Raw genomic sequence first — 16,934 nt, forward strand, 5'->3', positions numbered from 1 at the left:
ATGGAAATAAGATAATAATAACTGTGGTGAGTGAAATAAATAGGACAATCAAAAAAAAGAGTAGCTTCTGGATGCCACTGGAAAGACTATGATTCATGCAGGCCTGATCTGGATAGGCAACCTTTGAATTGAGCTTGAACCTTAAAGTCATAGTAGCTATCAGTCAGTCAGTTTACTCAGTTGTGTCCGACCCTTTGCAACCCCATGGACTGCAGCACACCAGGCCTCTCTGTCCATCACCAACTCCCAGAGTTTACTCAAACTCATGCCCATTGAGTCAGTGATGCCATCCAGCCGTTTCATGCTCTGTCCTCCCCTTTTCGTCCCGCCTTCAATCTTTGCCAGCATCAAGGTCTTTTCCAATGAGTGAGTTCTATGCATCAGGTGGCCAAAGTATTGGAGTTTCAGCTTCAAATTTAGTCCTTCCGATGAACATTCAGGACTGATTTCCTTTAGGATGAATTGGTTGGATCTCCTTGCAGTCGAAAGGACTCTCCAGAGTCCTCTCCAACACCACAGTTCAAAAGCATCAATTCTTTGGCACTCAACTTTCCTTATAGTCCAACTCTGACATCCATAAAAGCCATAGCATTGACTGGATGGACCTTTGTTGGCAAGGTAATGTCTCTGCTTTTTAATATGCTGTCTAGGTTGGTCATAACTTTTCTACCAAAGAACAAGCATCTTTTAATTTCATAGCTGCAGTCACCATCTGCAGTGATTTTGGAGCCTCAAAAATTAAAGTCTGCCACTGTTTCCACCGTTTCTCCAGCTATTTGCCTTGAAATCATGGGAATGGATGCCATGATCTTTGTTTTCTGAATGTTGAGCTTTAAACCAACTTTTTCCCTCTCCTCTTTCACTTTCATCAAGATGCTTTTTAGTTCCTCTTCACTTTCTGCCATGAAGGTGGTATCATCTGCATATCTGAGGTTACTGATATTTCTCCTGGCAAACTTGATTCCAGCTTGTGCTTCATCCAGCCCAGTGTTTCTCATGATGTCCTCTGCATACAAGTTAAATAATCAGGGTGACAATATACAACCTCAAAATACTCCTTTCCTAATTTGGAACCAGTCTGTTGTTCTGTGTTTAGTTCTAACTGTTGTTTCCCGACCTGCATACAGACTTCTCAAGAGGCAGGTCAGGTGCTCTGGTATTCCCATCTCTTGAAGAATTTTCCACAGTTTACTGTGATCCACACAGTCAAAGGCTTTGGCATAGTCAATAAAGCAAAAATAGATGTTTCTCAGGAACTCTCTTGCTTTTTTGATGATCCAACAGATTTGGCAATTTGATCTCTGGTTCCTCTGCCTTTTCTAAAACCGGCTTGATCATCTAGAAGTTCATGGTTCATGTACTGTTGAAGCGTGGCTTGGAGAGGTTTGAGCATTACTTTACCAGTGTGTGAGATGAGTGCAATTGTGCATTAGTTTGAGCATTCTTTGGCATCACCTTTCTTAGGCATTGGAATGAAAAGTAACCTTTTCCAGTCCTATGGCCACTGCTGAGTTTTCCAAATTTGCTGGCATATTGAGTGCAGCACTTCACAGCATCATGTTTTAGGATTTGAAATAGCTCAACTGGGATTCCATCACCTCCACTAGCTTTGTTCATAGTGATGCTTCCTAAGGCCCACTTGACTTCACATTCCAGGATATCTGGCCTAGGTGAGTGGTGACACTATCGTGATTATCTGGGTCATGAAGATCTTTTTTATACAGTTCTTCTGTGTATCCTTGCCACCTCTTCTTAGTATCTTCTGCTTCTGTTAGGTCCATACCATTTCTGTCCTTTATTGAGCCCATCATTGCATTGTTACCTTGGTATCTCTAATTTTCTTGAAGAGATCTCTAGTCTTTCCCATTCTGTTTTCCTTTATTTCTTTGCACTGATCACTGAGGAAGGCTTTCTTATCTCTCCTTGCTATTCTTTAGAACTCTACATTCAAATGGGCATATCTTTCCTTTTCTCCTTTGTTTTTCACTTCTCTTCTTCTTACAACTATTTGTAAGGCCTCCTCAGACAGCCATTTTGCTTTTTTGCATTTCTTTTTCTTGGGGATGGCCTTGCTCCCTGTGTCCTGTACAATGTCCCAAATTTCCGTCCGTAGTTCATCAGGCACTCTATCAGATCTAGTCCCTTAAATCTATTTCTCCTTTCCACTGTATAATCATTAAGGATTTGATTTAGGTCACACCTGAATGGTCTAGTGGTTTTCCCTACTTTCTTCAACTGAAGTCTGAATTTGGCAAGAAGGAGTTCATGCTCTGAACCATAGTCATCTCTTGGTCTTGTTTTTGCTGACTATAGAGCTTCTCCATCTTTGAGTGCAAAGAATAGTAGCTATGGGAGAATCCAATTTATGGCATCACTGCCATTAACAAGAAGCCTAGAAATGACTCTTGGTGCCTCTCTCTCATTTCACTCACACATCCAATCAGAGTGTAAGCCTGTCTGTACTTGTAAATCTCTACCAAATCAGGCCACTCTTCATTTTCCCTGCTGCTCCAACCCTAATCCACAACAGCTTTTTCTACTGTGTTAGCTTCATAGTAGGTCCCCTTTCACTCACTCCTGAACCCTCTAATCCATTCCACTGAGTTCCATAAGCCTGAGTAGACCACTCCTATTTAGATTCTTTAATACCTTCAGATTGCTCTTGGCACAATTTCTCAAAATCATCATCACACCTTCCAAGTGGTACTACTGCTCTGCTCCTGCTCGTATCTCCAGCTGCCTGAACCCCAGTCACAAGTACCCTCGTGCAGCGCCCTTAAGTCTCCCTGCACCTCTTTCCTAAAAGCTTCTCTCTCTGCCTAGAAGCTCCTATCCTCATCCCAACCTAATTTTCTCTTTTCTATTTGTCTTCAGATTAAACATTCTTTCTCAGAGAAGTATTTCCTAAATTATTCCCTAACTTCAAACACCAGGCTAAACTGCCTTTAGGGCTTCCCTGGTGGTCCAGTGGTTAAGAATCTGCCTTGCAATGCAAGAGACACCTGTTCGATTCCTGATCTGAGAAGGTCCCACCTGTGTCAGGGCAGTTGAGCCCGTGTGCCACAACTAGCGAGCCCGCGCTCTGGATCCTGTGAGCTGCAACTAGTAATCCCGTGCATCACAACTACTGAAGCCTGAACGCCCTAGATCCTGTGCTCCACAAGAGAGGTCACCACAAGGAGAAGCCTGTGCACGGCAACCAGAGAAAGTCTGGAAGCAGCAACAAAAACCCAGCACAGCCAAAAATAAACAAATATTAAAAAAAAAAAAACACAAAAAAGTTGTCTTTAAATTTGATCAACTGCACTGGGATTCTGGATTGAATTCAAAAAAATTAAAATTAAATAATTGTGCAGTTAATTTATTAATAGCTCTTTCCAGATCCTATTATGGGAAACCACTTTATTTACCATTTTATCCCCAGACATTAGTATAGTGTTATTCATAGAAATTCAAATTGTGGTTAAATAACAAATGAACATATAGAATGATAGAACAGTTTTTGAAATTAGAAATGTTTTATTCTTTAAAACTGTATATATATATATGTATGAGTATATATACATGTGTACATGTATACATATACACAATTTATGCTATGTTGGTAGTAGATTGAATTCTAAAGGTATAAAATTTTTTTTTTTAATTTCTTTCCCACTTTTAGTACCCTATCTTCCCAAAGCATGGTTATTCTAGACATCACTTACTTATATAGCATCCTCTTGGCTCCCTCCACAGTCCCCATCAGAATTTTATCTTACTGGGTCACTCTCAACTTGTCTGCTAACTTTCAACTTATTTGATATTTTCTGTTGCTTTCTTACATAGTCTCCATGTCTTTATTACCCCTGTACTATATTCCCATAAAACCTCACAGACATTATCTTATAATTGCATTTTTGAATTAATACCATCTGCTTTTATGTACCCCGCATACCAAGCAGTAGAATGTGAGGTTCCTGAATGTGAGCAAAACTACATATAACATTTGACTTTATTTCTTTAGGAAATAAGTGTCCAAATGATTGTTTAATGAATGAAATATTTTTTAATATTTTTTAATTTTTTTAATATTACTACTACAGTTTCTTCAATTTTAAGAGGAAAAGGGGATCATAATAAATAACTAGTTATATCCATTTTTATTTTACTTTAAATATGGTTTCACATTTTTATTTTAAACATTTTTTTATAATTTATCTGTACTTTAGGTTTTTTTTTTTTTTTTTCTGTTGCAGCTTTCTTGTTGGTGAACCTTGAGTTCCAGACTTCTTTAGTGGAATTAATTCAGTTTATTCTTCATAAATAAACACTTCTTGAATGCTAAAACATAATAACTATTTTTAAGATAAATTACTGATGATTTTTGTATTTGACTCACCATTTACAACAACACACTATCTGTCATTGACACATACATTGGCAACATCATTATCTTTTATGTTAAAAACAGTTATATTTTGACTTGTCATCTATATTTTCAGCTTTTTCATTACTGTATTTTTTAAAAATTTAAATATTTATATTAGGGAATTATATAGGCCTTCTTTTTTAGCTTATCATATCCTACCCCAATATTATAATACTTAATGTTGAAAACAACATTTGTACAACTACGCAGAACCAAAAAAATAAATTGAATTGCAATATGAAAATACCTATTATTTTTTTCTGTTTGTTAAGTAATTTTTCTTTTTATAATGTTCCCTGATAGCTGTAATGAAAGTCAGTACTTGAATCTTTAGTTTTGAAGATAATGTGTTAAAGCCTATTATTTATTCTAGTAGATCCCAGCCTTTTTCCAAAAGGACTCATTTAACTGAATCACAAGACTCCAGAGGTCCATATGCCTTGACATTTTCTCATAGAAAAAATACTATGTGGTAATAAAGACATAGAAGCAAACAATACAATAATAATGATAATAGTAACAATGGTAATAAAACAATTACACAAGAGCACAATGCTTAACAAACTAAAACAATAGTAATTTCACAAATATATTCATTTTTATGAGAACAGCATAGGTGGAACACAATAGCAAATGCAAGACTCTGTGCATGGTGCACTGATTTAAAGAATATTCCTTTGGAATATTATAGGAACTCCAGCTATCTGGATACTCATGTGCACAGGGGTTTTGTAACATTGCTAAGCAATTGTATCAGGTGTTTAGACTTAATTGATGGAATGATGAATCTGAACACTTTATGCATACTAGCATTTTACCAATTTAATTAATGAATACTGAATTTTATAAATCATTAAGTGAGTTAATAGATTACCAGTAAATAGCTCTAAATTGTATATAATGATTAAATATATGGATTATAATCACTTTTATGTCACTTTGTGACTGCTTCAAAGTACTTTCACGATCCATAGGTGGGTCATGAATGCTACTTTGATCTACATTGACTCTGTTACACATTTATCCTTGAACCTTATAATGTATTCCATTTGGTGTTACAAGTATCTTAGTTTTTCAGGCCCTGATATTTTACAAATTCAATAAACTTAGTGCAGGTGTTTTTCTCTTTTTTTCATTTTAAAAGTTTTTAAAAATACCAATTAACCATATAATACTTTAACATATTCTTCTTACACTATATATTCTTATAAAATTTAAGCATTGAACAAAATGATTCTTCTCTCGATTTCCATCTTTCAATTTTGTCCTACGTGTTTAAACATACACATATATATATATAAACATACAAAATATCTACATATAATATTTATTTTTCATAGCATGTTTATATGCTACTCAAGTAGCATTCATATTTCACAAATACCATGCCTATATATATTAGTATATATTTATAATTTTTATACTTGCATTTAAGTCAATATTACATGTTGAAGATTGATGTTAACAATATTGTTCTCTTTATTACAAAGCTGTTTATAGTATTCCATAATTTTTATATGTATGTCCAGTTTTGTACAGACATAACCCATTTTGTTTTCTATTATAAGCAAGCTGGAATGAATATCTTTGAACATTTCCCTTTCATAACAGTGGGATTATTTTTTTACTGCTCATAGTGATAAGAAAAATCTCTGTCTTCTACAGTCTTCAAATTTCAGAGTTTAATAGACACTATAATTTACATAGGAAGTATACAAATATACACATCAAGTAGTAGTTTATGACTGTCATATGTATACAAATCTTTGTCAACACTTGGTTACTAAGCTGTTTTTGCGTATTTGAATTAGGATTTTATATAAACTTAAGAGTGTGATTGTTAACAATTTAGGTATTCCAATTGCTCCAATTTATTCATTTATTTCTTTAACATTTGGTCCTGCTACAAATATATTAAGTATCCCTGCATAAACAGTGGTAAGCAGTTTGAGTTTTTTAGGGTACCCCTTACAGCTTTCTGAATATCGATTAGGAAGATAGCCTTACAAAGAGAGGCCCTTTCTATTTGTGATCCTAAATTCTATATATGACTGTTAAAAACAGAAAAAGAGAAGCAAAGAAAATGTTCTAAATAATGACACTTTTGTATAAGTAATAGTAGGGCAGACTAAAATTAGGAAAGATATATGCCGAACCATTAACAATCTCTACAAAATGGGAATGTATAGAGTCAAAAGAAGAGACACTCATTATTTTTGCATTGCATACCTATATCTATATTGCATAAATGTGTTATAATTGTACTTTAGTTTAATTTTAAAAAAGATAAAGGACGTGATAACTTGGAAAATTACACTTATTTACCTTTTTAAAAAAAGTTTTACAAGCCTTCCTTACAAATTAATATATATTCCTATCTTATTACCCAAAGCTGTCAAATTTGTTCAAGTGATCGTAGCATATAAGTTTTATCTCTTTTAACATCTTTGGATTGTTGACAATTTGAACAATTCTTATAGAATATACTTAAAAAATCAGCATGTAGTTTTAGAGAAGGAAAATGCTAGAAACTAAGCATTAGTTTGCTACCAAGTACATGGGGGTGAAATCTTTTACTTAGTAAGAAGATGAAGACCATTTTAAAAAGCAGAGTTTTTATTTGGAATTACATTTTCACAGAGCTTAGCAGACAGTGAGTATTCGTTGTGAACTAAGTGTTAAACTAGACATAATGGAAAATTTGTATTGTCCTCTGAGAACACAGTTGTCCACAACACAAACTCATCAATGTTCAATTTAGAAATACATAGAGAAAAATCACTGGGCAAACCTTAGACTTAACCCCTCAGATGGGTAAAGTGAGAATCATTTCTAGAAGTTAGAGTCCTCAAGAGGAGCTTCCTAAAGGCATGACTTTCAAGTTAGTTATTAAAGAAAATAATGGATTAGCAGGAAAACTCAGGGAATGTATACCAAATAAAGAGGGAGTTTAATAACTTACTTACCTCAATGATTATAACATATGCAAAAACAATTGTCCAAAGAAGCCAATAAAATTACTTAAGATCTCTTTCCTTTTTGTTCTGTTTTCAAAATTGTAGTTGAAATCTGGAGAGACAGCCGCCAACATTGCTAGAGAACTGGCTGAACAGACACGAAATCATTTGAATGCTGGAGATATCACTTATTCTGTCCGGGCCATGGATCAGTTGGTAGGCCTCCTAGATGTACAGCTCCGGAACTTGACTCCAGGTGGAAAAGATAGTGCTGCACGAAGTTTGAACAAGGTAAGGACCTTAGTTACATGCATCTTTAAAGTTGTAGTAAAATCAGTGAGAATTCCCTGATTAATTTCCCTCTCCATAAAATCAAATCATTCTAAAGAAAACTGCTAGCTATATTCAATTCACTTCACTGTCTCATTATAATAATGCCCTTATTTGACTTTCAATCTAAGGAACAATAAATGATAATCTCTTTGCATATATTTTGAATCATAATTCATTTTCTGTAGAATTCTGTTCTGGATGCTAAATTCTGACATGGTTAATATAGATAAATGCCGCTTCTTTTGTTTCTTTTTTTTTTTTATCCCTTTCAAGCCTTTATTAATATGATTAATAGTAAAACAAATATCTAATCAATAAAGAGAAATTTAGAAAATAACAGTGAGAAAAGATATAAATAATACATTATAGATTAAAAAAATAATTTAACCTAATTCATATTACATTTAAAAGCTCATTGGACAAAGTGTTTTAATTTTCCTTTTTATTTTTAAGTAACTTATTTTGCATCACTACCATTATAACTTAATAGGTTTTAATGTGTTTCAGCAACTTTGAATTGTAAGTAATAAAAATGCTTTTAAATTGTAAGGAATTTTATGTGTTTTAATTTATAGCTATAAATCTACAATATATGTTTATATACATTATATACACATATGTAAACATTTGGTATATAACTTATACAGATATAAGCATTGTATTTACTTAAATGTATAAAATATGTTTTATATATATTTATAAGGAGTATCGTTTATGTAACAAAATTTCACATTGTGAAAAGATAATAGAATTGCTGCCATTAGATAACATATATTCTCTTAATGGCATTTTTGTAATAAAGATGATCAGTTATTGAAACTGGATTTTAAGGCCTTAAATATCAGGGATAATCTTAATATCAGGGATACTTCAAACAGCAAGAATTTGGCAGCAACAGACTAATATCCTGTATGGAATTCACTGAATGAATATTCCCCTTTAGAATGAAAAAATAACTTTACAGAGTGGTCTTTGTTGTGTTTATTTCTTTTCTGTCTTATTTGACTAAGAGTATCATGAGATGGAAGACATTTTTAAAATGATGATTGTTTGACATTAAAGAAAAAAAAAAGCTAGATATTTTATCCAGCAGTTTTTTCTGCAACTTCATCCTCAGAAAATAGATTCAGTTTTATCAGTTAGATAGAATTTATTACTAAGGTATTTTTTTTTTGGTTATTTTCATGCTGAGTGAAAAGGAATTATTTTGTCACTCACATCCATGATAGAATCTCAGCCCAGCCCCTGACAGAATATAATCCACAGCTGTCTATGTAATCTGGGCATGCTGTGATTTTACCAAGGTTTACTGGATGCTGTTAATGAATATCGCTGCCAGCTATTGTTATTATAATGTACTAGAAGTAGTAATTTCTATTAATGCTACATATCCATAACACTACTTGTTATAGAATATTTTGTATCTTTATTTATAAATGATGTTGATGTCTGGCAATATCAGGTAAAGCTGGCAATTAATGTCACATTCTAACAGGCTACAGCTAATCAGCTTGCCTAGTCTGAATATTAAATAACTACATAATGGGCAAATTTCCATTTGTGAAGCTTTTTAATGCTCTCTTTTGTTTCTTATTTAGCTCTTTTCAGTTGTTTATATAATGTGGTTTGTCATATGTTAATTTGCATGATGGGGTAAAGAGATGGGATGGCAAAGGTTATTCACATGCTTCCTGGCTTGCTACCATTTCCCGTGGTTCCCACTGTTCCCTGAAGCAGTTATAACCCAACAGATTTGCAAAGTCAACTCAGTACAAATCAATTGTGCTCCACATTGAAATTCTGAAGAGTTTAGAGACCTTTTAAACCAAGATGCTAGTCAGTAATCCAATGACAACACTGGCAATTTACTTGTACTGATTACTCACTTAATTCTTTAGAGGAGTAACTACTCTATGCTCACTGAAGAATGTATGAATTAAAGTTGAGAGAGTATTAGCCACACAAAAGGTATCAGAGTAACTGCTTCTTAAAATGGGTAATTTTCTCCTTCAACAATCAAGGCTACTGAAGGAAAAAAAATACTAGAAAAGGAGGAAAACTACAATCTAATTTATAAATTTTGCAGTCATTTATTTAAACCGAACAAATATATGTATTAATAATTCATTTTATCACCAGGAAAAAAAAAATATTTGGTACTGAATACGAGTTGCTGTTAATCTTTTTCCCAAAAAAACATCATTCTATATGCAAATAAATAAATACAGTCTTGTTATTCCACAAAAGTTTCTAAAATGTGTAAAATCTTTTGGTCAAAACCATTAAAAGAAATTCTTCAAGAAATAAAAACAGAGATAAATCAGAAGATTAATCACATTCTTTTAATCAGAAGTTACTTATCTCTTGGTATTTGTCCCTTAGAATCAACGAGTCAAATGAATATGCATTTCTATTTTCTCAATAAATGGAACTTTTTATATGTATGAACAAATGGTTTGTGGTACATGTTAACTACCTAAATTATCTTTAAACCACAAGCAATTTACTATCTTTAAAAAATGGGTTTCAAATCCTTGACATAATTTAATTACTTAACACATCTTCGTCTGTGGCCCACAAGTTAATAACTAACCTCATATGAAATGAATCATGTCAAAAAATAAAGCATATTGATTTTTACTAATTTCTACTAAATTTATTCTAAGATTTCTTTCCATCATTAACAGCTTTATACCATCCAGTTATCACTTGGGTTCTGGAAAGGTATTGGTTACTATTTTTCAAGCCAATGCTGACATTTTGCTGCTGCTTAGCTGTCATTCTCTTCTAGGAAGTAGTGCACAACAATATAAGGTGTTTGTGTAGGTGTGTTCTTTTATTTTTCTTGTTTTCTTCTGTCACTAACTTGTTTTTTCTATTCTGTGTTTAATCTGCTGTCTTAATGGATTCAGCTTCAGAAAAGAGAGCGCTCTTGCAGAGCCTATGTCCAGGTACTTTCTGCGTTTTTATAAATGTGTTAAGTTGTTGAATTGTCTCTGTTGGCAATAGCATGTATGGGAATCTGACAGAAAGATGATAATGTATTGAACTTGAAGAATTTCAGGGTGGTATAGAGGGTGGGAATGGAAAGCTATATGAAAGAGCATGTGCTAAAAAGAAATTTGAAAAGTGACAGTGCTCTATCATACAAGAGGATCACAGACTAGCTAAGAGGTGCAACTTTGGTGTGAGAATTTTGATCATCATTGAAAGGTGAGTTGGATATAATATATAAATCTCCAATTTCTTCAGAGGGGGCTATGAAAACATTTCATTCATATATTGATCTGGTTAATATTTGATTAACAAGTTATCCAGAAATGGCACTCAATCAAATAAGACAACAGTTCCAGGATACTTGGAATGTTATACTTCTGTACCAAATTGATCAAGACATGCTGTAACGATCTTATTCTTCCACTCATTATAAGCACATGAATCCCAATGTGAATGTTTTAGTTAACGTTGTAATTTGTTTCTAAGCAAGGTTAAAAAAAAAAAAAAAGTTTCTATGTTTATGAGTTCTTGTGGAAAGGAATCCCTGAAGCCAGCTTCATAGTTATTTTTAGAAGGAAAAGAAGGGTGGGGATATCAGAAGATAGGAGAGAGAAGAAAGGAGAGAGGTGAAGGAAAGAACAAAGGAAGGGAGGCAAGGTCAAACAACAAAATACTTTAGTAATGACTTCATTCTGCTTTATTCAAGGTAAATCAATCCACGGGTTGCCAGAATCAGTGCCTCACCATCAGTAGCACACTCTTCCTGAGGGATATTGGGCAAGAGTTAGTTTTATGGAGACAACTCGAAACAGGGATTGCAAAGGAAGTTGGGGATTTCCTTATAAGGCTAGCAGATCCAGTTTTCTAGGGTAAAGTGAGCTGGGTTAGAGGATTGTGATTGGCTCCTTGACAATCATTTCCCATAAATGCAGGTTTAGATTTGTGATATGGGCCAGGCTACTGAGGCAGCTTCCATTCTGTGGGTTCCAATATACAAATTAACTTTATCAGAAGGAAGAAAAATATGAAACTGTGTAGCTGTAAATGTTATTCCCTATGTGGATATATCAGCATTTTTAAAGGGGAAGGTCAACTACATTTGTAAAGAAGGATGTCCTCAAGACCCATGTTACTAGTTCTCAGATTGGTAGTCCAGAAATTAAACTGTATCCATTTATTCACAATAAGGGCATTGTGCGAGACAGTCATTTAAAGCGGGGGGGGAAATCTGCATAACAGAGGTTAGGAAGAAAACCTTTTAATTTGTATTCTTTCTTATAAAATAATGAACTGTTGTATATAAGCAACTGTTCAGGTTTTTCTCATATTTTGGAAAAGAAATTACTTTGGGAGGTATATGTATATATACTTCTTTGTGTGTGCAACAGATGGAAAAATTGAAGTACTCTTCAGAACTGAAAGCTGAGGATCATTTTTGAGCAACATTAGTATTGTTTTTGATTGCAATCTATGTTATCCTTTTAATAGGGCCTTGGAAATAATTAGAATTAGCCTTTCAGTATTTAAATCTCTATGAAATGCATGGCCATTCAAACAAGAATCTCTGATGGAAAATTAATAGCACAGTTTATTCAATGGCTGATTTCCTGTCGTTATAATTGACTGGCTATGAATAAATGTTTCAGCTATTGACTAAACATCTGATAAGACCAAATACAAACAGAATATTGGTGAAGTGGAAATGCTCTGCTTGCTAATACATGACATTATTTCTATTCCTTTTGTATAGATCATTATTCTGTGAAATTCTAGACTGAATAATACCTAAATCTTTAGTCTATTTGGCTTTTAAAGACATGTTCTCTATTATTTCTATATTCAGAGCACATTCTAAGCTACCTGTGAAATAGGAATGAAATATACCAGAAAGGTTTTTTGCACTAAATTTGAAAAAAAATATTTATTATAAGATACTTAATTTTTTTTTTCCTTTCCATGGGCACAAGCAGTGATTCTTCTAGATATGATTTTGACCATCTAAATACATTTAACATTTAATTATTTAGAAGTACAGTGTCTATTTTATGAATTATCTAGATCCATTCATTACTTCTTGCTTCCCACTTTTTATTTCACACACACACACAATAACAGTGAAATCTGGACTGTCGATAGTCAGCTATGATAACTGATCTATAAGTGAGCAATTAAAAGTTAGTTGCTTTGATTTTTTAAAATAATATATGAATCTCCTAAAACTTATTATGCTTTTATATCAAGAAGTTTAATGAAAATAAAAAAACTGGGTCCAATATATTTTATTTTTCCTTATTCAGTTGTAATTTTAGATTACCCTAAAAGTTTTGTTGACTATTAAAATATAGGTATTCACATATGTCAAATTAAAATATCATTACCATATCCCAGACACAATGCATATCTTCATTTAGAAGAGGGTTTTAAGTTTTATGCCAGAGAAGACAAGTAAGGCTTGTGTTCCATATGCATATTAATATATATGTTACCATATATATTATTACCAGGAGGGGCCATAGAGGTGAAGATGAGTGAATTGAAATATGGAGAGATCCAATGACTGGAACTAGGTCACACAGCTGGCACTGATGGCACTAATGCTTCTATCCTGGTGCATCCAGTGCTTCTTCAACACCATCTTAAGAATAACAGTGATGTAATATGAAGAATAAATCATTTATTAGGCATTGTGACCGTCACTGAAAAGCATTTTGCATAAATTCTTATTTCATATTCTTTTGCAGGAACTATTAAAATTTACTGACATTCATTTTTTTCCATTTTAAATGCTTTAAAAGCAGGACATTTTCCTAGTTAAGAAATATGTTTTGACTTTTGCCAGCAGTTTCCTTTCTCCTCCAAATCCCATAGGTGGCATGGACTCCCTGGAGACTCACAGTCAATCTTGCTTGATGGTAATGGAGTCTGCCTGCCAATGTAGGAGATGTGGGAGATGGGGGTTCAATACCTGGGTCATAAAGATCCCCTGGAGGAGAAAATGGCAACCTACTCCAGTATTCTTGCTTGGAAAATCCCATGGAGAGAGGAGCCTGCCAGGCTACAGTCCATGGGGTTGCAAAGAGCTGGACACAACTGAGTGACTGAGCACACATGCATCGTTATTGATGTGAATCTTTTGAGTCATTCTTTGGAAACCACTATTATTTGCATACTTAGGCCAAGGATTGATTTAACAATTAGTAAATAAGTGCAAATTTTTTTTAAAGACACACACCTGGTTTCTTCTCTTCTTCACATTCTTCCTTCCATTTTTCATTTTTTTAAAAGGCAGATAGTCTATGTTTTAAGTCTTACAAAGTATTGGAAATAAGCCCTCTTTTTATTAGATTTTACTTATTTTATTTTATTTGGACTTAATATTTACTTATTTATTTATTTATTTTGTTTGTTTCACCTTCATTATCCACTAGAAATCTGTATCCTAGGTATTAGTGCCGGGGTCCAGCCCCGGTGGATCCAGGGAATTCAAAGTGGGGACGGCGTCGGCAAGGATCAGGAAACAACTGCTTAATTAAACTTTAATTAAGGACATAAAGAGTAATAGAATAAGGATAGCTCAGTGAGGAAATTCAGTGGAGAAAAGAGGCTGAAATAAGGATAGCTCAGTGAGGAAATTCAGTGGAGAAAAGAGGCTGAATAATTCAGCCAGAAGGTAAGAGAAAGAACGACATGGTGAGATCAAGTTTCAGTGAACAAGGCCCGCACTTTATTTTCCAAAGTAGTTTTTATACCTTAAGTTATGCATAGAGGATAATGGGGGAAGGGGTAGAGTCATGCAGCAAGCCAGGCTTTCTTCCTGCAAACTTATCATATGCAAAAGCTTAGGTGATTTGCATCATCTTCTGGCCCGGAGGCCTGTTAACATTTTAAGACCCTTTCTTCAGAAAACTTATTTTTCTCTAAAGGTGATAAGTCAAGCGCCACCCTCCAAAAGCATTAGATAAAGCTGCATTCCTACAGAGCAAAGGTGTGGTGGGCTATAACAAGAAAAAGAATTAACTCAAGGGTCCCAGGTTACAAACATTAAAGCTACTATTTACACCAATTATATTAATCAATACACTGCCAGGGACACAGGAGGTAAGGGATATGGAGACTTAGCAGCAAACATTGGCCCAACAAGTGAAAATCCCTTCACCAATACAATTTCTAATCAATCTTTTAACTGCTCAAAAGAATCTGTGTTTAGACAGTTTAGAACATCTCATGCCTCTCACAGTTGGGAGGCTCTGAACAATCACATGTGGCCGGAAAAACCTATTCAGGCAGGCTAGAGGACTTCCAAGGGAGTTTGTAGGTTGAAACACTGTCACACCCAGGAATTATTAACTGGAGCTGTAAGCTAACTCTTTTTTCAGAGAGAGGTAGTGGAGGACAGTCCCCCGTAAAGTCAGAGGTGTAGGTGAAAACACAAAGCAGAAAGTAGGCAGACTCTGGTTTTGGGGGTAGATTGCTCGAGAATTTCCAGGGAGACTCCTGAGGCTTGATCCCACCTTTGCGTATGCCAAGCCTCCTTCCTCATGACCTTTGCCAGGGGCGGAGCTCGCTCCCCGCATATTAGCACAGTAAAAGCAACCTCAGCTTCAACTGTAAAAAAAATAATAATAAACTCACACAGTAGTTAACAAAAACATTCAAGAATTACTAGTTGAGCGCATTTGCACAATAATCCTCTCAGTACTGGGAATACAGCAGTGCCCACAACAGGTCAAAATCCCTGTTCACTCTCCTAGGGTGAAATATCTAGTAGCAGAATATAAACAGTAAATATATGGTATGTGAGATGATAATAAATGTTATGGAGAAAAACAGAGCAAGAAATGCATCACTGAGGTGAGGTGACATTTGAGAAAAACTATGAAGGGGTGAACTGTGAAGATATGTAGGAAAAAGCACTCTAGCAAAGAAAACAGAAAGTTTCTGAGATAGAAATAAGCCTGTGTTGTCTAGGAAGCCAATGCAACTGGAATGAAGTGAAAGAGAAAAGGATGACAGGACGTCAAGGGCCCAGATCTGACAGACCTTTGTAAGGACTTCAGCTTGTATTCATAGAGAGGAAACCACTCCAGGGTTCTGAGCAGAGGGATGACATGGTCTGATACGTTTTAAAATTAGAAAATAGATGATAACAGGAAAAGTAAGGACTGAAAGAGGGTAACTATTTGGGCAATAACAACTACTTAAAACAGGATATGAGTATGGGATGCTCAAATAATTTTTCTGGTTCAAGGTTTTTTTTCAAAGTGGAACAAATAGGATTTACTGTGTGGATCACAATAAACTGTGGAAAATTCTGAGAGAGATGGGAATACCGGACCACCGGACCTGCCTCTTAAGAAACCTGTATGCAGGTCAGGAAGCAACAGTTAGAACTGGACATGGAACAACAGACTGGTTCCAAATAGGAAAAGGAGTACATCAAGGCTGTATATTGTCACCCTGCTTATTTAACTTATATGCAGAGTACATCATGAGAAACACTGGGCTGGACGAAGCACAAGCTGGAATCAAGATTGCCAGGAGAAATATCAATAACCTCAGATATGCAGATGACACCACCCTTATGGCAGAAAGTGAAGAGGAACTAAAGAGCCTCTTGATGAAAGTGAAAGAGGAGAGTGAAAAAGTTGGCTTAAAGTTCAACATTCAGAAAACAAAGATCATGGCATCTGGTCCCATCACTTCATGGCAAATAGATGGGGAAACAGTGGAAACAGTGTCAGACTTTATTTTTTGGGGCTCCAAAATCACTGCAGATGGTGACTGCAGCCATGAAATTAAAAGACGCTTACTCCTTGGAAGGTAAGTTATGACCAACCTAGACAGCACATTAAAAAGCAGAGACATTACTTTGTCAACAAAGGTCCATATGGCCAAGGCTATGGTTTTTCCAGTGGTCATGTATGGATGTGAGAGTTGGACTATAAAGAAAGCTGAGTGCCGAAGAATTGATGCTTTTGAACTGTGGTGTTGGAGAAGACTCTTGAGAGTCCCTTGGACTGTAAGGAGATCCAGGCAGTCCATCCTAAAGGAGATCAGTCCTGAGTGTTCATTGGAAGGACTGGTGTTGAAGCTGAAACTCCAATACTTTGGCCACCTGATGCGAAGAGCTGACTCATTGGAAAAGACCCTGATGCTGGGAGGGATTGGGGGCAGGAGGAGAAGGGGACGACAGAGGATGAGATGGTTGGATGGCATCACCGGCTCAATGGACATGG

At 34.9% G+C, this 16,934-nt stretch overlaps 1 protein-coding gene across 23 annotated transcripts in view; it reads left to right on the forward strand.

Moving 5' to 3' along the window:
* ADGRL3 (adhesion G protein-coupled receptor L3) overlaps positions 1-16,934 on the forward strand; it is a 945,175-nt gene that overhangs the window by 757,563 nt on the left and 170,678 nt on the right. For 21 of the 23 annotated variants that reach the window (XM_027544604.1, XM_027544589.1, XM_027544593.1 and 18 more), the window contains 2 exons: positions 7,474-7,659; positions 10,614-10,652. In XM_027544604.1, coding sequence (XP_027400405.1) covers positions 7,474-7,659; positions 10,614-10,652 — 225 coding nt within the window. The remainder of the gene's footprint in view (positions 1-7,473; positions 7,660-10,613; positions 10,653-16,934) is intronic. The other 2 variants (XM_027544595.1, XM_027544601.1) reach the window with 1 other exon arrangement.

The sequence above is a fragment of the Bos indicus x Bos taurus genome, chromosome 6, assembly GCF_003369695.1.
Source record: "Bos indicus x Bos taurus breed Angus x Brahman F1 hybrid chromosome 6, Bos_hybrid_MaternalHap_v2.0, whole genome shotgun sequence".
NCBI classification, from domain to species: Eukaryota; Metazoa; Chordata; class Mammalia; order Artiodactyla; family Bovidae; genus Bos; species Bos indicus x Bos taurus.